Below are 25,413 nucleotides of genomic sequence, written 5' to 3'. Positions count from 1 at the left end.
CTCTTCTTTCTTTCTTTCTCTCTCTCTCTCTCTCTTTCTTTCTTTCTTTCTTTCTTTCTTTCTTTCTTTCTTTCTTTCTTTCATTCTTCTTTTGTTTTTCAGACAGGGTCTCCCTGTAGCACCAGCTGGCCTGGAACTCATTATGTCGACCAGGCTGACCTCAAACTCATAGAGATCCACCTGCCTCTGCCTCCTGAGTGCTGGGATTAAAAGTGTGCACCCCAACACATGCATTCTTTGACCTCAGTTCCTGACTGTGGCTGTGGTACGACCAACTCCCTCAAGGGCCCCCCCCCCCCCCCCCCCGCCTTGACTTCCCTGCTTTGATAGACTGTAACCAGGAACTGTGAGCTAAAATTAACCCTTTCTCCCCAGAGATGATTTGCTCAGGGTATTTTATCACAGCAACTGGAAAAGAAACAAAGACCTGCTGAAATTTATAGACAAGCAGAAACAGTACAGCAAGGTTATCTGTAGACAGCCCCTCAGCATGTTGGACCTTGGCTGGACTTCAGAGTACTTCCTGCTGTCACTGGCTTCCTGTGTTCTCGTGGGATTGTGTTGGCTGGAGAAGAAGGTGTTTAATACTTTCCTCTCTCTGTAAATCATCCAGGACTCCATAACATCTAGGCTTGCTTTATTAGTTTAAAAGTATTGCTCAGAGGCTGGAGAGATGGCTCAGCAGTTAAGAACACTGGCTAGTCTTACAGGGGACTTGAGTTCAGTTCCCAGCACCACATGGAGGCTAACAATCATCTGTACCTCCAGTTCCAGAGGATCCAATGCTCTTTTCTGCCCTCCACAGGCACCAGGCATGTATGTGATACACATACATACATGCAGGCAAAACACTTATACACATAAAGATAAATGAATCTTTTTTTTTTTTTTTTTTGGTTTTTTTGAGAAAGGGTCTCCCTGTAGCCCCAGTTGTCCTGGAACTCACTATGTAGACCAGGCTGGCTTGAACTCACAGAGATCCACCTGCCTCTGCCTCCTGAGTGCTGGGATTAAAGGCATGCACCATTATGCCTGGCTAAATGAATCTTTTTTAGAAAAGTATTGGTCAGATCACTACAGATGTATTTTCTTTTTTTTTTTTTTGGTTTGTTTTGTTTTTGCTTTTGCTTTTGCGTTTTTGGTTTTGGTTTTGTCTGTTTGAGACAGGGTCTCAGTATGCAGCCCCAGCTGGCCTAGAATTCAGAGATCCAACCTGCCTCTGCCTCTCAAGTGCTGTGATTAAAGGCATCTGCTACCATATGTGAACAAGTATAGTTCTTTAAAGTATTTTATTTACCTAATTTATTTACATATTTGCCATTCAGGTTAAGAAACAGAGCTACTCGTGTAACTCCACAGCCCCTCCCTTCTAATAACTTCTCTCCTCCCAAAATATCTTGGGAAGGGATAGGGTAGGTTTTTTGTTATTGTTTTTGTTTCTCCTTTAAAATGGACCTTATTAATACTTTTAGAGAAGCATTAAGTTCAGTGCAAAAGTGAACAGAAAGTATAGTTTCTACATACCTAGTCTACCACATGCACACATGTGTAGCCTCCTCTACAATCTGTATCAAACCCAAGTGGTGCACTTGTTACAACTGATAAAACTACCTTGACTCATTTTCTCTCTCTCTCTCTCTCTCTCTCTCTCTCTCTCTCTCTCTCTGTCTCCTCACCATGTAGCCTAGGCTGGCCTTGAACTCTTGATCCTCCTGCCTCAGGCTTTGGGGTTCTAAGACTACAGTAGTGAGCCACCATACCCAGTTCATTGACCTATCCTTAGCACCCACAGTCTACATAATGTTCACTCTTGTTGTATGTAAGGGTTTGGGCAAACGTGCATCCACCATCATAGTATTATATAACACAGAGTAGTTTCAGTGCCCTCAACATCCTCTCTGCCCTGCCTATCCCTCCCTCCCTCCTTTGCTCCCTCCCTCCCTCTCTCCCTCCCTCCCTCCCAACTCTTGTTAACTATGATATTTTTACTGTCTCCATTTATTTGTCTCTTCGAGAATGTCACATAGTTATAACCATATGGCATGTAATATGTAGCTTCTTTCATTTAGTAATGTGAATGTAAGTTGTCTTCATGTCTGTCTGTCTGTCCGTCTGTCTGTTTTTTGAGATAGGGTCTCCCTGTAACCCCAGCTGGCCTGGAACTCACTATGTAGACCAGGCTGGCCTCACTCTCCCAGAGATCCACGTGCCTCTGCCTCCCGAGTGCTGGGATCAAAGGTGTGCGCCACCTTGCCAGCATCCTTCATGTCTTTTTGATAGCTCATTTTTAAACTTGACTTGAACCTAGGACCTGAGGTCCTACATCCCCAGTTATGCTCATTTCATTTTAGTACTGGCTGGATCCCATTATCTGAATGTGGTTTTTAAACAAGGAACTGACTGAATTTAAGCATGCTTTACTGCTGAAGTGTGTCCTTCATATTCCTGTATACCATTAGGACTGATGCACAGGAAGGGGGCGGGGTTCCTGTTCCCACCCCTCAGAGTTGAAGTGGGCCTGAGCATTGAGCCATGAACTTCTGCCCACCAAGTACCGCTTTCAGAATAAGAATACGGTATGGGGGTGTGGTGGCTCAGGTAGGAACTGCACACGTGGGTTTTGATGGAAATGGAAATGGTTCCACAGAGATCAAATTCTCTTTCATGGGAACATACCGTGTAATACGTAGAATGAAGAACAGTGAAGACCCAACATGGCCAAAATTCTCCTGTGGCTCCCGTGGCAGACTGTGGAGCCTCTGCTTGCTGCTTTATTTGTTGCTGTGACTAAGAGGCTGACAAAAAACGGTGGAACAAGGAAGGGTTTATTTTGGCTCGAGATTTGAAAGTAGAGTCCATTGAGAAGGCCTGACAGCAGCAGTATGAGACAGCTAGTCATATGTCATCCACAGTTAGGAAGCAAAGAAATGAATCTTGGGGCTCAGCTGGCTTTCTCCTTTTTTTTTTTCCTTTTTTCTTTAGCCTAGAACTCCAGGCCATGGATGGTGCCCCCTGCATTCAGGGTGGGTCTTCCTTCCTCAGTTAAATCCTCACAAACATGCCTGTAGGTGTGTCTCCTGGGTAATCCTGAATCCCGTCAAGATTAACCATCACACAGCCTTTATGTCCAGAAATCCAGGACCCCTTCTGTCTCATGACTCCACCATCCCCAGAACCCTGTCATTTTCTTTACCTACTGGAGTAGCACACCATCTTTTGTATAAACTATGAGCTTTAAGCAGAAGTTATCCTCTGAGAATTACTTTGAGGTTGTAATGGGCTTGTCACTTAGCAGGGTTCTGAGAATTTTGGGGTGGTAGAAAGGAAAATTTTAGTGAGCTGTCCGAAGGTTTCTAAGTAGGTGTTGGGGGATCAGCCTAGGGCCCTTCAGGATAGATACTGGCCCTACCAAAGTAACGTCAGCGCCACCCTGATTTCCTCAGGCAGAGTGTGCCTCACGGGGTGTTGGGACCCCATAAAGGAATCCTGTCACTTGTCACTTTGTAAGGAGGCACCAATCCACAGCCTAGGTCAGGCTGGACTCCCAAAGGACTGGAGGTGTGTGAGCAAGAATCAGATCCACACTTCTGTAAGACTTTGCTTCTCTGAACAAGGTAGCATCGCAAAGGAGTTCAGAGAGAGGGAGCGAGAGAGAGGGAGACACAGAGAGAAGGTACACACCCCTGGAGTTAGCATGCCATTGGGCATTCACAGCATGAATGGGGTGACCCCAGGCCAGACTGTCTCAGTCCCTTTGACTGTAACCTTCCAGGAATTGTATTTCTGAGAGGATTTTGAAACCTGAATCGGAGTCATATAAGCACGGGTCATCTGTGTGGGAATCAGAGACTTCTGAAACTGCCCTTCTCCTCCCAACACCTCCCTCTCAGAGGACAGGGGCTGCCAAGCGCATCCCACACACACCTCAGGAGAAAGTCCCTGGCTTTGCTCCCGGCAGCCTTGCTGTTGACCTCCTGAGGTGTGAGAAGGGGGAAGGGAATCTACTTCCTCCTTTCTGAGGCCCAGTTGGGAAGGGAACCCAGGCCTGCCAGACTGCAGGTCCTCAGAGCTTCTCAGAGTCCAGGCCCAGCGTGGCTCCTCCAATTGCTTGAGAACTCATCACTGAGGAGACCAAGGTGCAGAGCCTATTTTAGGTCTATGGCTGGTGGAACAGATTTCAAAATGCGTGGCTGCACACATTAGAGATCTCTTCTGTAGTTCTGGAGACCAGAAGTCTGAGAGCAAGGAGATGGCAGTGCCAACCTCCCTCAAGGGCGCCTCCTGCCTCCCTCAGCTTCTGGTGGTAGCTGGCCATCCTTGGGTTCCCTTGGCTTGTAGACCCATCAGTCCAGTCTTCACATGGCTGTCTTTCTCTCTCTTCTGACAGGAACACTAGTCATGTGATATTAAGAATCCTCCCAAGTTCAGAATGTCCTTTTAAAAAACTAATTATGCCTATGATGATCCTATTTTCAAATGAGATCACATTCTGAGATTCAATATGAATCTGGGGTTATAATAGTCAATCCATGATAAAGCTCTACTGTATTTCCCATAGCCCCCTCCTGAACTTCTTCCTGGAAGGCCTTACACGGTGCAAGCAAGGCCTGGCTTTCCTCACTGGGGCGAGGCAGGCACAGGAGTGGTTTCCTGAAGTCCAACCACATCCTCTCACTCCGGGAAGGCCTGAAGATCAGAAAATTCAAGTCTTTCCTTGGGACAGGCATCCACATGCCTGGGGACACCCACTCAGCATAGTTCCCTGCTTTAAAGAGGTGCTTGCAGATTCTTTGGCTCATGGCCAGTCCCTTAGTGCACTGCCTGAAGGGGAAGGAGCCCTCCGAGCCTCGCACACCCGGCCTCTCCAGACCAAGGTGTCTAGCCCAAGCATGAAAGTCAAGATTTGATCCTGCAACTCCAGTGAGGCCTCCTTGGGTCACTCCTGCCTCACACCTGCTGCAGAAGCCGCATCTCACCCGTTCCTTGCCTGAAAACTCTGCTTCAGGGGAACCAATGCCCTTCTGCTCCAAAACCTATAAAAGATTTGGTGGGGGGGTGTCCTGGGCCTCCTGTAACCTGGCTGAATATTTTCCAGGTTACTTAACCAAACTCCTGCAAAACCACACCGCCTATGCCTGTGACGGGGACCATTTGAATCTACAGTGCCCTCGGCATTCTACAATAAGTGTCCAATCGGCATTTTATGGGCAAGATTACCAAATGTGTAGCTCCCAGAAGCCTGCCTCCCAGAGGGAAGACAACTTAACCTGTGTGGCACCCACTACCTTGCAGGTACTGCTGTTCATAGATGTGGTATAATGAAATGAATCTCTCCTGCTTTCTCTTTCTTCCTTACCCTGCGTTTCTTATATATGTATATATATATTTACATATATGTGTATATATGTGTATATATATATATATATGATTATGCAGTTCACTCAAAGATAACCTGGTCCATGAAAACCCCAATTCATACACATCAGTAATTTTTGCAGCTAAGTTATTAGTGTTTGCTTCTCGAAAGGAGTCTTTGCCATATAGATAGAATCCCTACTTGATGAAAAGCTCCCATAGTACATTTTCAACATGAATTTATTCATAGGTGCACTCCTTAGTGTAGTGAAGCAAAATATGGCCATATTGAGCTTCAACCTCCATGCCCACATCTCTCATAAATGCCCCAGTGGGAAAGGGATTCTTTGGTAGAAACCACAAGTATCTGTGTGATGCCAACATGTGGGGTCACGATGGACAGTTTAGAGAGTGGACTCCAGGAAGAGACATATCAATAGCTGTCTTTTGTTGTTTATTCATGGTCTGCTTCTTCATTTGTAGACAACCATGTTATCCTCATTTGGAGCTACTCTGAGCAGTGTTTGTTGAATTTGTCTTTGGAATAGTGCTAAAGATAACTGGGGAAAGGAACCTTCAAAGCTTCAACAACATGCTCCTCTTTCTCCTTTTCTTCTTCTTCTCCTCCTCCTCCTCCTCCTTCTTCCTCTCTCCCTCTCCTCCTCCTTCTCCTCTTCCTCCTCCTCCTCCTTCTCTCCCTCTCCCTCCTTTTCCTCTACATCCTTCTCCTCCTGCCTTTTTCAGTCATGAGCTCTCTCTCTCTGTCTCTCTCCATCTCTCTCTCTCTCTGTCTGGGGGACAGAGGTGCTCTTCCTACTCCTTGGGTATATTTGGGGAAAGATTTAGTACAGATGAAGGTTAAATCATTTCACTGATCATTTTAGACTCTCAGATATATAATCAACTTCTTTCTTCTTATTGTCCTTTTTCCAGTTCTGAAAACTGACTGAACTAAGATCTCCTGAATGCTAGGCAAGCTATATCCCCATCCTGTTCTGCTTTTCATTTGTGAGACAAGGTCTTGCTAAGTTGCCCAGTCTGGCCTTGGACTTGCTTTGTAGTCTAGGTAGGCCTTGAACTTGAGAGTCTGATTCCTCAGCCTGTGTACAGTAGCTGGGATTAGACATGTGCCACCAAGCCCAACTTTATTCAAGTAATTTATAATCTCTCATCTCAACTAGCTGGCCAAGATTAGTAAGTCACTGGCCTTGGACTTTTTATTTTTTAACGGCCCCTAAGTTTCATGTGAAGATGTTGAAGGCAGGGTGTTTACAGCACATGACAAGTTAAAAGTCAACTTGATTTTTGTCAGTCATAGGCTATGCGGATGAAGGTAAATTCTTTAAATGGAATACTTTAAATTCTCTTTCTAATGTCCAAAAAGAAGCAAAAATAACAGATGATACAAAGATTTTTTATTTCCCTCACCACTTAAATTGCTCTCATTCAAGAACCATAGCATCTGGGTAGTCATGTAATTGGTGAAAACACTGAGAGCAATACAAAAGAATGTGTCTGTCTGAATTCCCTTGACATGGTTTCTACACCATGATGAACGACAACACGTTTCTTCACAAGGCAAGTGGTTAGTTTCTTTGAGTGCCCCACCCGACTCCCAAGAGGCCCCAAGCTATAGCCCCGCTCGTCACCCCCAATCCTCCTCACCCAATCAAGCTGCCCAGACTTTCTGCTGCCTTCCTGGGTGCACAAAGAGAGTCCTGGCTGGTGACCAAAGGATGGAAGTGCCTACTTTATGAAAATATGAACTCCTGGCACTCAGGCATCCTTGTTTCAGCCAGGTGCCCCTGAGGGAAGAGGGTGTTCCATTAGGCCAACAAGTTAGCATCTGTGAACACAATTCTGATGCTGCTCAGAGGGTTTGTTTGCCAGAAACATCGCTGTCCATGCTCTTTCATTCAAAGATCAGGAGATCCTTTCCTTTGTGACTTTCAAACTACACTGGGTGCTGTTGCAAACTATGTCCTGAACTAGAGAGATGCTTAAGGTAGGGGAAAGTTGACATACACAGAGGTAACAATCACTGACCCCTCTCTGCGTTTTGCGGTTAGCTGCACATTTTAGACATAGCCTGTTCTGAGATGATAATGCAGGAGCCTTGCTGGGATATCTGAGGACTGTAATTTACCAAAACCATCAGCCATGCCAATGTTGTGCCACCATCTAAGACCTGTGTCTCCTAGGGGCTTATGAGGTTCCCTTGGGCATTCTTTCTGATTGATAGATCCACATCTTCTAGGCCTTTGAGGTGACAGAGTAGGTGACATGGTATGGTCAATATCCTTCATGGAAATTCTCCACGAGTTGCTGCAAGAACATGGTGACTCAGCAAAGCTCAAAAATCTGCATATAATTTAGTCCTTAAATATTATGTAGATTCTTCAGAACTTTTACTCCACTGTCCTTGGTGACCTTTTTACCAGAGCCAAGCCCAGGGTCTCTGAGTTTATCCTAGACAAGGCTTTCTCTGGAAACCATGACTCGCACAATCAGTGAGAAGACATGGGTTTTTCTATGATGTGGCATAGGGAATTCCACAAGCTTCCACAGAACAGATTCTTTAACTAATGAGGGAGTTTCTGGGGGAAGGGGAGAAAGAGAGAAAGAGTTAGTTGAAGGAAAGTTTTTGTTTTTTTTTTTAATACTAAGTGCCCAGCAAAATGAGCATTCTGCTAAAGAAATTGCTCAACAGCAAAGGGACTTAAGTTTGTTAAGGATGGGAATCAGCTTTTATGTTTTTATTTACTGGCCTGTGTACTAGGTCATGAGCTAGAAAGAGTTTGGGTGTCTGAGACCTTCCTCTAGTCCCTGGGGCCTGTGTAGATTCCTGGCCACTGTGGCTCTCTCAGCTTTAAAGCTAAGGGCCTCTGCTTAAAGTGCCCTCTAGCCAGACACTGAAAGACAATATTGCTCTCTCCCCAGAGGTGTGGGACTTCTGCTAAAGAATCAGTCATAGTGTCTATCGTGACTGGTTGGGGCTGGCTCTCCCATGGGTCCTTGCACTATGGATCAAGTTTTTCCTCCTGGAAGTTGTAGGGAGATGTCCACCATACACATGTACTTCCATCCCAGACACAGCTTGGACCAGGCAGGGTGGCCTCTCTCCTTCCTCAGAGCCCAGAGCAGCCCAGGTTTGGGGGTCCAGTAGACACTGTGTGCAGTTTACAAGCCTGTCCCTTTTCTACCCCTTCTTCTAGAAGGTGCTGGATGAGTGCCAGAACCAGCGGGCCTGCCACCTCCTGGTTAATAGCCGTGTCTTTGGACCTGACCTTTGTCCAGGAAGCAGTAAATACCTCCTGGTCTCCTTTAAATGCCAGCCTAGTAAGTAACATCTGAGGGGGGGACAGTGTGTTTGGGATTGGTCCCCAGTTTCATTGACTTTTCTGATCAAAGTTATCTGCCCCGGGTGTTCATCCAACTTTGAACCCTTTAGTAGGAACATCTGAGAGGGATGGGGAGAGAGCAAAAAGCAGCAGAGATTTCATGCATGCAGTGTGTGTGTGTATGTGTGTGTGTGTGTGTGTGTGTGTGTGTGTGTGTGTCCATTCATTGTATTAGTGTTTAAATTCTCAATAAATATATGGAAATTAAACAACTTGAGTTTTTTGTGTGTGTGTGTGTGTGTGTGTGTGTGTGTGTGTTCATGCGTGTTCTTCAAAACCTATGGACTTAAAAATCTTTCTCAACATGTAAAAACTCAATTATATCAATGCTGAAAATAGCTATGATGGGGAAGGAACTGCAATTTGTTTTCCTGAAAGTGAGGAACTACTTCTGCTTTTGAAAGGTGTTGTGTTCTGAGGCTGGATTTTCCTTGGGCATCAGTGGCATGGTTTCTACCAAAGCCACCACTTCAGATGTCTGTGCACTGGCTTCTCCCATTATGGGGGATGCAGGAGCTCCCATAGCCCTGTGTGCTCTGGAGGAAAGAGAGGAGGGAAGCTGCTGGAGCAGTCTCCTTTATTCTGGTTCTTGGGCTTTCTCCATTGGCTTTTGCCATTTCTGATGCACACAGACAGGTTTAGTGATGAACCCATTTCTAGCCATAGTAGTCCCTCTTCAATGAGTGGATCTCACTTCTAGGTACAGAGGTCTGCCCAAGACAAACTCAGGGGAATGGCTATAGGATGTTCTTTTGTTTGTTTTTTTGATTAGCAAACAAAGCACTGACATTTTCCCGCATACTTTGCTTTGTTGATCCACCTTCCTTCCTTCCCCCCTCATCTCCTTGTGCCCTCACTTCCAGAAGTCTCTTCCCACTTTGATGTCACATGTACTCTCTTACCGTACCCCCACTTCCTTAAAGCCTCTCCTGCTTCCTCTCTCATAGTCCCCTTTCTAGTTCTATACCCACAACCACATACACATAAAAATCAACACCAGGATCCTCATATGAGAGAGAGCACACGGCATTTGTCCTGGTAGAAGATGTACTTGATCAACTCATTGAGATGTCAGAAATAATAACTTTTACAATTCCCCCCGTCACCCCATCCCAGCTGTTTTTATTTTTGTATTTTGCTCTCTGTTGGTTCCAAGACTCTGGTAGCCTAGTGATGGAGATGGGGAACCTGAGCCACGTTGTATGCCTTAGTCTCCACTGCATGTCCAGGGAGAAGTCCCCAGTCCTCTCAGAAGATATCCAGGCTTCTCTGTAACATGCTCCTGGCTGGAGCCCAATACCTTGGAGCTGCCCCTATGCTTCCTCAGTACGGTGACTGCAAACACATGCACCTCCAAACCCACTTATGCATCCATGAGCATGCACACATTCACACAGTTGTAGCATACTTAGTAAATACACTTTATCATATATACATGGCCGTAACCTTACACCCTAGTATGCATACATACGTGATCACATATTTACTTGCTATTTCACACTCCCTTATACACACATACATCCACATATACTGACACATACACACAATCACAAATAGCTATGAACAGGCCTGAGCATTGCAAAACAGCTAAACGTCCCCCTGTGAGCCCCTCCCCATCCTCACTGAATCTCAACCACTCCTGTTTCAGTCAACAGACCCAGGAACATCATGTCAAGTCCTCTGTATTCTTCATGGCCCTTCTGTAGCTGATCATAAAAACGAGATGCCCTCAGTGATGCCCTTGACTGCCATGAGATTTGCCTTTTTCTCTTCTGTACCCAGTTCCTACCTTTCATGGTGGAAGCAAATATTCCTTTCAAAACCAACCTTTGGCTAGGCATGGTGGCGTGCACCTTTACCAGCACTCAGGAGGCAGAGGCAGGTGAATTTCTGTGGAATCAAGGCCAGCCTGGTCTACATAGGGCATTCTAGGCCAGATGGGGCTACAAGGAAACCCTGTCTCTAAAAATACAAACAACAAAAAACTGGGCCTTGTTCAAAATGTCAACAACTAGAGCACCTGGGTAGTGAGAACGTGATTGTTTACCCATTAAGTGTCCTCCCTCTTAATACTTCCCAGTGGGGATTCTATTCCTACGTGAGTTCTGAGGGGACAGTCTAGGGCAGTGTTTACACAGGGAGGTATGGGATGAGAGGTACAGGCCCTCGTCTGCTAGAGAATGGGTCAGGTGCAGACCTTTCATGTAACCCCGTCCTCAGCAGTCAGAGTCTCAGCATTTTGGGAGGTGGAAGGGAGATTTTTCTCTACATCCTTCTGCCTCCTTTTCTGTAGCCCTCCCACCTGCTGAGTCTCTTCTCTTTGCCCAGCTCCTGCCCCTGTATGACATGGGCATTGCCTATTGCTGTACCCACTGGTGTACAGAGCGATCCTGTGCATCTCTTCCCACTTTTGTGTTCTGTGAAATCCACGTGATGGGAGTGTTGATACCAAGTGCTACAAAACAGGATTGGTTGGGTTTTTGTTGTTGTTGTTGTTAATTTACTCTAATAAACTTTACCGGAACCTTCTTTTCCCTAATGTGCCTCACATTCCCCCTCTCCCACATCTCCCTCCCCCCACCAGGGAATTTTGGTTTCAGGGAGGCCTTGGGTCTAAGAGTTCTAGATTCAAATCCCTTCTGTTATTTGCTGTGTGATCTTGGACAGTGTAGATGCACTTTCAGAGCCTCCAGTGGGTCATTGTAGAATGATGATTATATCCCTTCCACACAGGGCTGCTGTAAAGATGTACTGTTGTTAGGAAGATGCTTAGCACAGGGCCTGTGGTAGAGTTGAACTCAGTCATGGGTAGCCGTTGGTCCAATAAATAGATTAAAGGCATTCCAGTAAAGGAGGTGAGAGGGACAAGCAGCGACGTACCCAGGGCAGAGGTGCAGGTGCTAGTGGTGGGTCTTAGGTGCTGGCAGTGGCAGGATGTATTGTCTACACAGAGTTTGAAGCCAGAATCCAAGTGACCAAACTTCCATCAGTGTTTCATTATCTCATGTGCTAGCAGTTGTGAGCACTGCCAGTAATAAAATCCTCTGGTCATGAGGTCACACCCTTGACAGGCCACCACTGAGATGCAAAAGTGCAACAGTGCCTGGTGCAGAGTGGTGTACACTCAGTAAAAAACTAGAATTTTGAATTTTTATTTGTTTATATACGGTGCTGGGGATTGAACCCAATGAATTTTGAATTTTGATCTTTCCCTGAGCTAGCCACATGCAACACTATCCCTCCTTGTAATACTTGCAATGGCAGCCAACCACGGGTCCCAGTTGGTCTTTTTTAATTATTGGAGCAAGGTTGTAGGGGGCATGCCATGTGTGAGAGTCAGAGGACCATTTGCAGGAATCAACTCTCTCCTTCCGCTATGTAGGTCCCAGGGCTTGAACTCAGGTCATGAGGCTTGACAGCAAGCACCTTTATCCACTGATCCATTTCACCAGCCCCTAGTTGGTCAGTCAATCACAAGAAGAAGCTATGATGTGTTGGTAGTTTAGGTGAGGTAGATGTATTAAATTGTAATACTTTTTTAAATTTTATTTTTTTCTTATTTTATGTGTATGTGTGTATTGCCTGCATGTAGGTAAGTGCACCCGTGTTGTGCAATGCCTATGGAGGTCAGAAGAGGCTGTCAGATCCCCTGGGACTGGAGTTACAGACAGTTGCTAGCTGCCATGTGGGTGCTGGGATTCGAACCCAGGTCTTCTGCAAGAACAACCAGTGTTTTTAACCGCTGAGCCATCTCTCCAGCCCCTAAATTGTAATATTTTTTAAAGGAAAATGCATTTTTGCTTTAAAAAAAAGATGTTCATTCACACACACACACACACACACACACACACACACATATATTTTTTTACTTGAAAAGCAGTTTACTGAATTAAGACAGAATCTTTTTTTCTTTTAAGATTTGCTTGAGGCTTTACAGTGCATAAACATTAAAATCAGTTCTGTGACTTTATGTTCAGAAATAACATCATCCCACTGGGCAGAAAATCTGTCTATCATATAAAACCTTCAGAGGACAGTGAACTTCACTCCTCGTGAACTACACAACTCTTCAGTTCAGCTGCTACAAAGAACTAAGGATCATGGCCAGAACGAGGCAGAACACTAGGAAGTTGCTAAGTAGTGAAGGAAAAACAACTTTAAAACGTATTTTACGTATAATACGTATTTTTAATGAAAAAGTACTCATGAAGTATGAAATGGTGACATTCACATATTTCAGTGGAAGTGAATATGCAATATTTAAATGCAAATTTTCCTCATTTACAAATTTTGGTTGAAGGAATTTAGGCCCAACTTGACATCCATATTTTCAGTTTGAGGTTTTTGGCTCTCAGTGGGTTTATATGAACTTGAACCCTTTGCAGGACAGGGGACTTTCTAGATGTATAGTACTTTGGAAAAAGGGGAATGCCCTGAACACCTCCTAACTTGGTAGATTCAGGAGCAAGTCACTGCTGCGGTCTGAGGAGAGTCAAGGCTCTACCTTCCTAGGCTCCTGTGGCCCTCCTTACCTAAAGGTACAGATGTACTGGCGACTCATCCCTAGAAGGTTGCCTAGACCTCTGAGCTGAGAAGGAGTAAGAGTGCTATCCCAGCTCCAAACCAAACTCCATTCCTCTTTGAAAGTAGCAGTGATGTCAGAAGTCCCATTGTCTCTTATAGCCCAGAAATTTAGCTCTTAGGTGACAGTGGATTAGCACATAGCAGAGTGTGGAGACACAGGCCTGTAATCTCAGAATTTGGGAGGCTGAGGCACAGAGATCTAGATTTGGAGACCAGCCTGAGCTACACAGTGAGTTCAAGGCTAGCCTGGGCTATGTAGTGACTCTATCTCAAAATATAAAAACTGAATTAACAAAAAAGGTTCAAGTTTGTTGAGATAAAGTTGGGTTTAGTCCTGTCTTCTCTTGCTTCTTTTTAAAAATTTTTACGAATATTTATTTTATATGTATGAGCATTATGCCTGCATATAGAAAGTGCACCTGTGTCATGCAATGTCCATGGAGCTCAGAAGAGGACAACAGATTCCCTGGAACTGGAGTTACAGACAGTTGTTAGCCACCATGTAGGTTCTGGGAACTGAACCCAAGTTCTCTGCAAGAGCAGCCAGTGCTCTTAGCCTCTGAGCCATCTCTCCAGGCCCCTCCCACTTCTTTTTTGAAGCCCCTGGTGGGCCTTCTTAGCATGTATCCAATTCTCCCACCTGGAAAGTTGCTGTCTCTCTCTAACACATCTCTCATGTCCTCCCTGGGTCTTTGGTGGCAGGCAAAATGTCAATGTTGGTGGGATTGAGCTTCTACTCAGACACAGCACAGAAAAACTCTTGACACTGCAGACACAGCTCACCAAAAAGACACATGTGCCCCAAAGTCATGGTCAGAGTCAGTGTTTTGTTTTGTTTTAATTTAGAAAAAGAAAGCACACTTTCCCTTGGCTCTAAGCTTAAGATGTTATGCTAAGATTCCAGTGAACAGATTGAAGGCCTTTTAAACATTGACTATGGCACCAGCTTCCTTTGCCCTGCTCTTGGTGACTCTTCTTGTATGACAGACAGATGCCTAGAGAGGGTAAGAATTGTGTGACCATCGGGCTCCTGGCTTCTGCTCAGATTACACTTGGCTCACTCTGACCGGTGTGCCCAACTCTTAAAAGTTGCAGCATGACATTTTCATCTAAAGAGTTTAAGCTTGAGAACTGAACAAGTGAGTTACAAAACAAAGCAAAACAAAAAACCCATCTTACAATGTTTTACGTATGTTTACAGTTTTGTGTTGACCACATTCATTCTCTTGTATAAGTGGTTTGCAGACACTGGGTTCACCTGCCTGGAATGCCCCTGTTTTTGATGCAATCATCTCCCCTTATCTGGGGGATACTGTCCAAAACCCCTGTGAATGCCTGAATCCACAGACATTACCAAGCCCTATAGCTAGTATGCTTTTCCTATACATCCACACCTACCATAACATTTAATTTATAAATGAGGCAAAGTGAGAGATTCACAACTGATAATAAAATGGAACAGTTAAACCGTGATTATAGCAAAATTGCCAGCATTAATACTCTTATGCCTTGGGGCTGTTATGAAGTAAAATCAAGTTTATTTTAATATAAATACTGCTATACTAAGACAATAGATCTGATAATGGAGACAGTCACCTAGTGACTGGGCAGGCAGCATATACAGTGTGGACATGCTGAGCAAAGGATGATTCACATCTTGTGTAGACAGAGCCCAGTGGCAAAAGATTTCACCACACTACTCAGAACAGAGTACAATTTCAAGCTTAGGAATTGTTTACTTCTAGAATTTTCCATGTACTATTTATTTTAAGGTAGTGTGTGTGTGTGTGTGTGTGTGTGTGTGTGTGTGTGTGTGTGCCTGCCTTAAAGAATACCGTAGGGTCTATAATCACTAAAGCTGTTGGGCATCTTGAGATTCATTGTTGATTCTGTCAGAAGTTAGCCATTGCCATAGCCCTGGTTTGTATTGCTTAGATTTTCTAGAAGACTTATGGTGGGAGCTGTAAAAATGTTTTGATTGCAACCCATAATAAGAAAAACATTTTACATATTGGGCCAACATAATATTTACTCACATTAATATAACTGAAGAATGATTTAAAATTACAGCAGCGTTTATCCTTTCTGAATGATGGGATGCCCTTTGATGTTTTGATGACTTGTAATTATTCTCTTTTATCTTTTTATCTTTTTTTCATGGAGAGAGGGAAAAGACAGTCTCACCATGTAGCTCACACTGGCCTCAAACTCCTAGTCTTCCTGCCTGAACTGGATGAGTGGTGGGATCATAGATATATGCCACTGCTCAACTCCTCTTCACTTTCTAAAATTGCTGGTCATGGGCTGGAGAGATGGCTCAACGGTTAATAACAATGGTTGTGCTTAACCTGGGTTCGAATCCCAGAACACACATGGCAGCTAACAACTGTCTGTAAATCCAGTCCTAGGGGATCCAACAGCCTCTTCTGACCTCTGTGGGCATTGCACGACACAGGTGCACTCACCTACATGCAGGCAATACACGCATACACATAAAATAAAAATAATAAAATTTTGAAAAATTGCTGGTCACAACTCACTAACTTAATTTCAAGACTTATCAATGGGTCTCAGATCACAATGTGGAAATTTTTTAGATTGAAGTGTATCAGGATCTGGAGTCAGCCCCCACTTCAGTCCAGGAAGGCACAGTGCAAGGTAAATCCGAGCTAAGGAAGGGTATGTGAGAAATGATGGTATTATTGGGAGCTGGTTTTCCTTCCCTTTAGACATAGTCTCCTCGATCATTGCCACCATCCCAGGCCAGCCCCGGCCAACTAAAACAGCTCAACTTTAGTGCTTCCTGCCTGTGCTTTAAAGGGCTGTGGGGGTGGGGGACAATTCTAAAGGGCTGTTTTGTGTGGAGTTCATTACTGCTTTTAGAGCAGGAGTTAGTGGAGGGGTTGGATTCAGTATCAATTATCATTGTTTCTAAAGTATTGTGAGGTATTATTTATATAACATTGAATTCACCCATTTTAAGTGTACAAGTCAACCTTTGGCAAATTTATTGAGCTCTTCCTCTTGACCATAGTCAGGCCATAGAACATTCCTGTCTTCTCACGAAGTTTCCTCTGTCCATTTGTTGACCCTCTTTGATCATACCCCTAGTCTCATCAAACCGTATCTCTGCATTCTTCCCTGAAATATTTGCCTTTTCTGGATACTTCACATATGGTCAAATGACGTAATGACATTTTGTTCAGTGACAGGCCACATATTTGATTGTGTGCCTTATAAGATTATAACAGCTGAAAAATACCTCTTACCTAGTATTTCTACTGCACATACCCTGTGTTGAGCTATGTTTAGAAACAGAAATACTTAGCACTGTGTTAGTCACCTGTGATCTTTAGGACAGCAGCACACTGTGCAGGTTGGTAGCCCAAGAGCAAAAGCTATATACCACATGGCGTAGGTATATAGGAGCCGGGGATGTGGCTCAGTGGTGGGGCATATACCTAGCATCCAGGAGGCTGTGAGTTCAATCCCTAGTACCAAAAAGAAAAGAAGGAAACTCAACAACCAAATAGTGTAGGTGTGTAACAATCTAGATTTACATAAGTGTTCTCCATGATGTTCACACAATGGCAAAATTCCCTGACTACACGCCTTCCAGATCATATCCCTGTTATTAAGGACCGGTGATTGTACAATGGTTCCCCTTTTTGTGTGTGGGATGCATCCCAAGATGCCCAATGGATGTTTGAAATAGACACTAGGTCTTTTTCTACACATGCATACTTATGGTAGAATTTATTTTTAAAATTAGATAATAGTAAAAGATTAGCTATATCAATTACTCTAAGGAAAGATATGTGAATGTAGTCTTTTGGAATTTTCTATTTAATATTTTTAAACTGTGGTTGGCTGTCCTTAACTAAATCCTTGGAAGGAGAAAACTTGGATAAAGAGTAAACTGGTATAAATGAAACCATATGCTACATAGTCTTTTGTGTTTAGGGTGTTAGAAATTGAAATTAAAAATTAAAATCATTCTAAGTCATTATCGGAAACTTTTGTTTGGGCCCAGCAGATGAAGGCGCTTGCTGCCAAGCCTGACGACCTGGGTTCAGTCCTTGGGGCTCACATGGTAGAAGGAAAGAATAAATTCCCACAAGTTGTCTTCTTACCTTTCACACACGTGTTGTGGCACGCATGCCCCCCCACATACACAATAAATAAATAAATAAGTGAATAAATGTAAAAAAATATTTTACTAATTGAATTGTTTTAGCAAATATTCTATCTAAAAAAATAGTAGAATGCTTTCTTCAGCAGTTTATTATAACGTCAACTCTGCGTGACATTGCAAAGAAAGATTTTTTTATCATAACACAGTAATCCTCCTACCTCAGCTTCCTTATAGGAATGAACCATCATGCCCAGTCCTTTGTGTATGATGGAGTCTCCTATATACCAAACTGGTCTTGAACTTGCTATGTTGCTAAGGTTGACCTTGAACTTCAGATTTACTTCCCAAGTGCTGGGATTACAGATTTGAGCCACCACATCTGGTTTATATGGTGCTGGGGATTAAACTCCAGGCCTCATGCATGCTAGGCACGCACTCTGTCGACCAAGCTGCATGTACCCCAGGCCCCACTCTGCGTTCTTTTGAACAAAGTACACCAGGTTCATACAGACAGTGTCATGGAGTTGGTGGCAAGGTTTCAGGGGTGCTTTTCTCTGAGCTTTAGCTGTGTGAGTCTCAAGCCAGAATTTGCTGAAGGGCTCCCTCCAGTTAAGGAATCTTTGATCTGAAGTGGATGGAGAGAGAGAAACTTCCCACTCACCTGGCCCTTCCCAAGACTTGAGCAGGCTGTCACCCTCCCAGCCTTTCTCTTGTGTTTGAAGTTTAGTGTGACTCCTGGGGCTTTCGCCCTGTACTCAGGTTGCTCCCCACCTCCTTCCTGCAAGGAGACTTATTTCCCAGGGCCTGAAACATCCAGGCAGCCAGGGCCATCTTGACGTCCCCTTCTCAGAGCACAGCTTCACAGGGGCGGGTGGCCAGGCTGTAGACGGTCCCCATTCATTTCAAGGCTGATGATGCCACAGGTTTCTGCTTCTTCTCCAGATGAATTAAAAAACAAAACTGTATGTGAGGACCAGGAGCTGAAGTTACACTGCCACGAGACCAAGTTCCTCAACATCTACTCTGCCACCTATGGCAGGAGGACCCAGGAAAGGGATGTCTGCTCCTCAGATGCAGAGCGGCAACCTCGCTTTGGTAGGTGACGCTATTTGGCTATAATCCGGGTGCTCTCTGAGTGGATCGTGGGCACTTCCCCAAGGAAGTGTGGCTAGTACCTGGATTGATGGGCAAATGAAGGGCAGGGAGGAGCCATCTCAGCAGGCCTCTCTGCCCTACATTCCCAAATCTGTCAGTAGTTTGGTGTTTCCACATGGAGTAGATAGTGAGCGCTTGCTGTATGCAGGGCCTTGTTCTAGGTATTGGGAAGTTATCAGTGACCAACAGTCTACCCAACAGTCATACAGCTGACGTTCCAGCATGTTTGATCCAAACTGGGTGAAGTACCTAGTCAGACTGATGTAAAAAATTAACCATCTCACTCTAATCTGTGGCAGTGAAAAAGTTGGACCTCTCTCTGCTGTGCTACCTGAGAGAGCAGCCTCAGCTTTGAAGCAGTCAAAGGGGTGTGTTTATTGATTGATTGACATCTAGCATGAGCACTTCAATACAATAATGAGTTAGAATTTATTCATGTATGGCACAAGAAATGAAAGATTAATTTTATAAAGAGGATCAAAGAGATGACTCAGTGGGTAAAGGCCCTTACCACCAAGCCTGACAACCTGTTTTCAGTCCTGGAGACGTACATGGTGGAAGGAGAAAACCGATTCCCACAAGTTGTCCTCCGACCTCCATGTGAATGCTGTGGCATGTTCTCTCTCTTTTCCCACACACACACACACACACACACACACACACACACACACAAATGAATACATTTGATTTTAAAATTAAAAAAGAGATATTCTGGAGTTGGAGAGATGGCTCAGTGAATAAGAGCATTGACTGCTCTTGAAAAGGACCCAAGTTCGGTTCCCAGCACCCACATGGTGGCTAACAACTGTCCATAACTCCAGTTTCAGGGGATCCAATGCCCTCTTCTGACCTCCGAGTGCTTTGCATAGCACAGGCACACTTGTATACATGCAGGCAATACACTCATATACATAAAATAAAAAATAATAAAATACTTTTTGAAAAATTTTTTTTTTGTCTTTTTGAGACAGGGTCTCTCTGCAGTCTAAGCTGGCCTGGGACTTGCTATGTAGACCAGGCTGGCCTCCATCTCACAGAAATCCACCTGCCTCTGCCTCCTGAATCCTGGGATTAAAGGCGTATACCACCACACTCAGCTAAAAAGAAATTCTTGCCAAAGCAATATGTTCGACCCTGAAAAACAATCCATAGGTGACCTCATTACCTAGTAAGCTCTTGGGTGAGACAGCAAAGAACCAGGACATGGGAGCACATGCCCCTGAAGGCCTTTTGGTGTTTGGATATAGTCTGAGTGTCTTCCATGGTCCATGTGCCTAAATTTAATCCCTGCTAGGAGGTCTGAAGATGACAGCAACTTTAGTGTTGCTGAAGAATTTAGAGGTTTAGCCTTGGAGGTGATTAAGACAGGTAAAGTCATCAGGGTGGAGCCCCCATGACTGAATTCTCATGCCGTTAAAAGAAGAGAGTGAGATCAGAGGAGACTCGTACAGACATTCCTGACCCTGCCATGTGCTGTCCCGTGCTGCCTGGGGAGTTTGCCAACAAGAAGGTCATCATCAGATACAGGCTCTTGACCTTGGAACAGAACTATGAGCCAAAATAAACCCCTTTTCTTTATAATGTTACTCAGCTCAAGTATTTCATTACGGTAAAACAAAACCCAAGAAACAAATACAGAAAGTTTGCATTGGGAGTATACAGAATCATTACTATAATCATTACTGTACCTGAAAATGTGGCAGTGGCTTTGAAGCTGAGTGGTAGCAGAGATCAGAGGAGTTTGGAGGAAGGCTGGAAAAAGTCTCTATTGCTATAAGCTGAATGTTATTGGTTAATTCTGGCAAGGGTTCAAAAGAGACTAGAAAATTAGTCTTAGATGGAAATCAGGATCCTCTTACAAACTAGAGAGGTCGTCCTTGTTATAGGGTAGTGAATATCCCTGCTGTAAAATACCCATGCCCTAAAACTTTGTGGAAGACCACACTTAAAGATGATGGACTAGGGGTGGAGAGATGGCTCAGCAGTTAAGAGCACTGGCTGCTCTTGCAGAGGACCCAGGTTCGATTCACAGCACCCACATGGCAGCTAAAAACCCTCTGTAACTCCAGTTCCAGGGGGTCCAACACCCTCTTTTAACCTTCCACAGGCATTGCACAACATGCCGGCAATACAATCATACACATAACAAATAAAAATATAAAATACTAATATGATGGGCTAGTTTAGTTGGCGGGTGAGATTTCAAATTAACAAAGATTCTTGCTGTAGCATGGGCATTATTGGCTGCTTTGAGTCAGATTTACAGCGACACTCAGGACCAAAAAGGAAAGATTCGCAAAACTCAGTCTGGTCAAGGAAGGAGCTAAGAACAAGAGGGTGTGGGTGTGGCAGTGAAACCATTGCTGAGGAGATTAGTGTGGCTAGAAGCCAGTCAGTTGCTGTGCTTCTAGATGACTGGGGAAAGGCCTGGAGTCAAGCAAGCCTGGATACAGCTCAGGCTGTCACTAGACCTTGGCACTCCGGCTGTGCTGAGTTTGCAGGTGTGCAGAATGCAGGTGGTGTGGTGGTGTGGCAGCTTCCATTGAGATCTCAAAGGAAAACCTGGGAGACCTGGAGGAACTTAACTAATGGTTAGAGCCCCCACAGAGAGCCCCTAAATGAGCTGATGTATAGTGAGAGCCCCTAAATGAGCTGATGTATAGTGGAGCTGATATTGGTGGGTCCGGGGGTTCAGAGGGCACCTGCCAGGATTCCCAGGTTCTTGTGTCTGAAACAAGGAGTTGAATGAACATGAATGGTAGCAAGCGAATTGTGATAATTTATTAAAAAAATATACTTCCAAGACAGGAAGTGGGTCAGAGCAGGAAGAAAAATCTAGAAACTCAAGAACTGCATTGTAATGGGGGGGGGCTTTTTTTAAAACAAATTTTTATTTATTTATTTTTACTTTTTATTTGTATGAGTTATGCCTGCATGTATGTAAGTGCACCCATGTCATGCAATGCCCAAGAGGTCAGAAGAGGGCGTCTGATCCCCTGGAACTAGAGTTATGGATGGTTGTTAGCTGCCATGTGGGTGCTGGGATTTGAGGCCGGGTCTTCTGCAAGAACAGCCAGTGCTCTTAACCACTGAGCCATCTCTCCAGCCCCAATGGGGCCTTCTAAACACCACAATTGAGGAGTTTTTGTTGTTTTCATAGTGCAAGTTTTCTCACATACTCTCTGTTGTAAGGTAGTATATAAGCCACAGGTTACCCTCAGACATCCTGGAATGCCTCTGCATCTGCACAGGTGGCTCTAGACAGTCCCCCAGTGGGCATCAGGCCAGTCTTTGCCCACAGGTTTTTCTCACGTACTCATTTTACTGCCTTTGTGTAAGGCTCTCTGGAACTCATTTGCAGCTCTACTGTCCTGTCTCAGAGCCATGAGTGTGGAGGCTCAGGGGGGACCCAAGACAAGCAGAGCTGTGGGCACCACACAACTCTCCCTATGGAAAGCTGCAGGATAGAGCAGGCTGTGGCCAGGAACGCCGTGAGGCTTGGAACCCTCCCTTCACTACAGAGTGCACAAGAGGCCCGACATGAAGCTTTCGGACTTTGCCTGGGCTGCTGGCTTTCTGTCTTGCTCTGAGATGACTGCCTCTTTGCATCTGTCTACTTCCCCTTTGGAACAGAAATGCTCCCCTGTGTCTGTTCTGCCATTAGATCTTGGAAATGGGAAACGTGTTTTGATTTTACAGACCTGTAAGGAGTCAGCCTGAGTCTCAAATGAGACTTTGGACTTTTAAATGAATGCTGGATTGAGCTGAGCCTATGAGTCTCTTGCAGATAGAAAGGATTTTGCCTTAGGATATGAGCCTTAGGGGTCAGGGAAGGGTGCTATGGTTTACACATGATTCGGTATGTCCCCCAAGGGCTCACATGCTGAGCTTTAGTCCCCATTGAAAGGTATTATGAAGGTGGAGACTGAATCCCATTGCGGCATTTAGAGGTGGGGCCTTTGGGCAGTGATCAGGATTAGACAGTTACCAGAGTGCAGATCATGTGATTTAATTCCAGTGGCTTTACAAGAAAAGGGAGAGCCAGCACACACACACACACACACACACACACACACACACACACACACACTACACACACACACACACACACACACACACACACACACACACATACATGCAAAAAAAACACACATATGCTCCCTGCTTCTTGCATGTGCAGCTCTGTGCTTCCCCTAGACTCTGCCAGTAAGAAGGCCACCACCACATGTGGACCTTTGACCATCCACCAGTGCCATGAATCAAGATAAGCTTCTTTTCTTTATAGCTGCCAAGCCTCAAATATTTCATTATAGTAATTAAAATGGACCAACAGAAGCCCATATGTCCTGGGAAGGTTTTTCTCTTTTAAACAATTACATTTATTTATGGGGAGGGGGGCATGTGCCTACATGCATGTTTGGAGGTCAGAGGACAACTTGCAGGAGTGGATTCTCTCCTACTATGTGAGTCCCAGGGATTGAACTTGAGTTGTTCAAGGCTTGGTGGCAAGCACCTTTACACCCTGAGCCATTTCACTGGCCAATGTGCTTTTCTCTTGAGTATAGTGGACATCTGTCAAGGGCAGCCCTGGCAGGCCCCAAAGTCACCCGTATTCAGCTGCTCAGAAGTAGATGGGGGGTCAGTTCCCTGTCTTCACAGGTATAGTTGTCAAATGAACCAAAAGGCACTTATAAGGCTGGGTGCAAATTATCTCAATGGCTTACTCTCAGCTCCTTTCCCAAAGAGTGATCTGCCAAGTTCCTGAAACTCCTTCCTCTTAAATCACTTTTGAGTGGATTGGGATAGGAGCTGTAGGATTGTCCCCTTGATCTCCCCACCCCTCCTGCCTCTCCCCACTGCTGCTGTGGAAGGGGCAGTGCACTGAGCTACTGGAGGAGTCTCCCGCCTCCGAGGCTTGCTGTTGTCTCTCACAGTGCTCAGAGGCACCCATTTTAAAGGCAGGTCTGTCCCATACCCTTCTTAGCCTGCTGCAGGGCTTCCCTATAGGATCTGTGTTCCGTTGCTGGATAAGGGACCCTGGCTATCTACCCTCTGCTGCCACAGGAACTTTCCGATTCTGCTTTTTCATGTTTTCATTATTCAAAGAGGGATTCATGGGAGTTCTGCAGGACACTGCTGTGGCCTCTGTTTCTTTATGCATTCTACTCTGCCCCTTTCCCATATATAATTTTTAAAAATTTATTTATTTATTTAGTGTGTGTGTGCGTGCATGCATGTGTGTGTGTGTGTGTGTGTGTGTGTGTGTGTGTGTGTGTGCACAGACAAGTGGAAGTCAGAGGACAACTTGTGGGTATCTCCTCCTACCATGTTTGTCCCAGGGATCAAACTCAGGTCGTCAGACTTGGTGGCAGGTGTCTTTACTCACTGAGCCCTCTTGCTGGCCCTACATCATTTCTTAACATAGATGAAGGGTGTTCTGTTGGTCAGACTTACTAACTCTAACCTGTGTGTTTCAGGAAGTTCCAACAAGCAACTGTTTCAGCTGTTTTTTTAGGCAAACAAATATCATTTGGCCAAGTAGGTCAATCTGTTGGATGAGTGATCTGTGTTTACAGGTGGCTGCCCACATTCCCAGGAAGCTGGGTAGGAGCTGGGCTCAAATGGGAAAGTAGTCAACTAAATAAAGTGTTAGATGCCAGTGCTAAAGATAGGTTTCCTTGGAGAGCTGGAGGAATCCCCAGGTTAGATCATGGTTTAACCCAATAACTTGGAAGATGCGGGAAGAACTGTTCCCCTTTCTTAGTGATTTAGATTAAACAATTTAAGCTATGGCCAAAATGATGTGCTGACCAGTCCCTCACCTCCTGTCCATATGACCAATCATGTGCAGCATCCCCAGTACATGAAATGATAAGGACCAAGCTCTTTACTGCATTAATGACCCATGGCCCAAGTACCAGAGCCTGTCTTGCCCTGTACTCTGCAATGTGAAGGCTTCAAATGGAAGTCAAGGCTTTTGAGGGAACCCAGCTCATCCCAGCCGTCAGACTCACATGGAAGCTGCAGGTCCATGTTCATCTCTCAGATCAGAACCATATATGCAAAGACACAAACCTTTGGGCTGGGGAGATGGCTCAGTGTGTAAAATGCTTGCTGTGCAAGCATGAGGACCTGAGTTCAGATCCCCAGCACCCATGTAAAAAAAAGCAGGACATGGTGGCACACCTGCAGTTGTAACACAGAGGGTAGAGGCAGGAGGGTCCCTGGGGCTTGTTGGCCAGTCAGTCTAGCCAGTTAGTGAGCTCTAGGTTCAGTCACAGAGCCTGTCCGTCAACAAGAAAAAAGTGAAGAATGAAAGTGGAGGGCACCTGACATTGACCTCTGGCTCCATACACACATGCACTGTTGTATATGCCTGCACATACATGCATACACAATATACACACACAAAACAAAATTTAATTTTTTAAAAAAATGCAAACTGCGACTGGGGAGATGGCTCAGGATTTAAGAGTACTTGTTGCTCTTGCAGAGGACCCAGGCTTGGTTCCCAGCACCCACATGGTGGCTCACAAACTCCTGAAAGTCCAGCTCCAGAGGCTCTGACATCCCCTTCTGGCTTCTGTGGGTACCATGTATCTGTGTGGTGCACATGCATGCATGCAGACAAGCAGACACATAACATTTTTAAAAATCTTTTAAAAGATACAAACTTTTGCTGACTAGTTCATCTCTCTATTAAACAGAAAGCCAAGGAATCATTTCCTCTCTGGTAAGCAGCACATTGAGGTTGCTAACTGCACTTGGCAATTACTCCCTTAA

The 25,413-nt window shown here is 44.8% G+C and overlaps 1 protein-coding gene across 2 annotated transcripts in view; it reads left to right on the top strand.

Annotated features, from left to right (window-relative positions):
- Eva1c (eva-1 homolog C) overlaps nucleotides 1-25,413 on the top strand; it is a 96,976-nt gene that overhangs the window by 36,944 nt on the left and 34,619 nt on the right. Inside the window, exons 2-4 of one of the 2 annotated variants that reach the window (XM_008835978.3) lie at nucleotides 5,096-5,292; nucleotides 8,571-8,694; nucleotides 18,418-18,570. In XM_008835978.3, the coding sequence (XP_008834200.1) occupies nucleotides 5,096-5,292; nucleotides 8,571-8,694; nucleotides 18,418-18,570 (474 nt within the window). The remainder of the gene's footprint in view (nucleotides 1-5,095; nucleotides 5,293-8,570; nucleotides 8,695-18,417; nucleotides 18,571-25,413) is intronic. The other variant, XM_008835979.3, reaches the window with a different exon arrangement.

This window comes from Nannospalax galili, unplaced genomic scaffold (assembly GCF_000622305.1).
Source record: "Nannospalax galili isolate Female #2095 unplaced genomic scaffold, S.galili_v1.0 scaffold136, whole genome shotgun sequence".
Classification (NCBI taxonomy): Eukaryota; Metazoa; Chordata; class Mammalia; order Rodentia; family Spalacidae; genus Nannospalax; species Nannospalax galili.
This window is presented reverse-complemented; position numbering and strand designations above follow the sequence as displayed.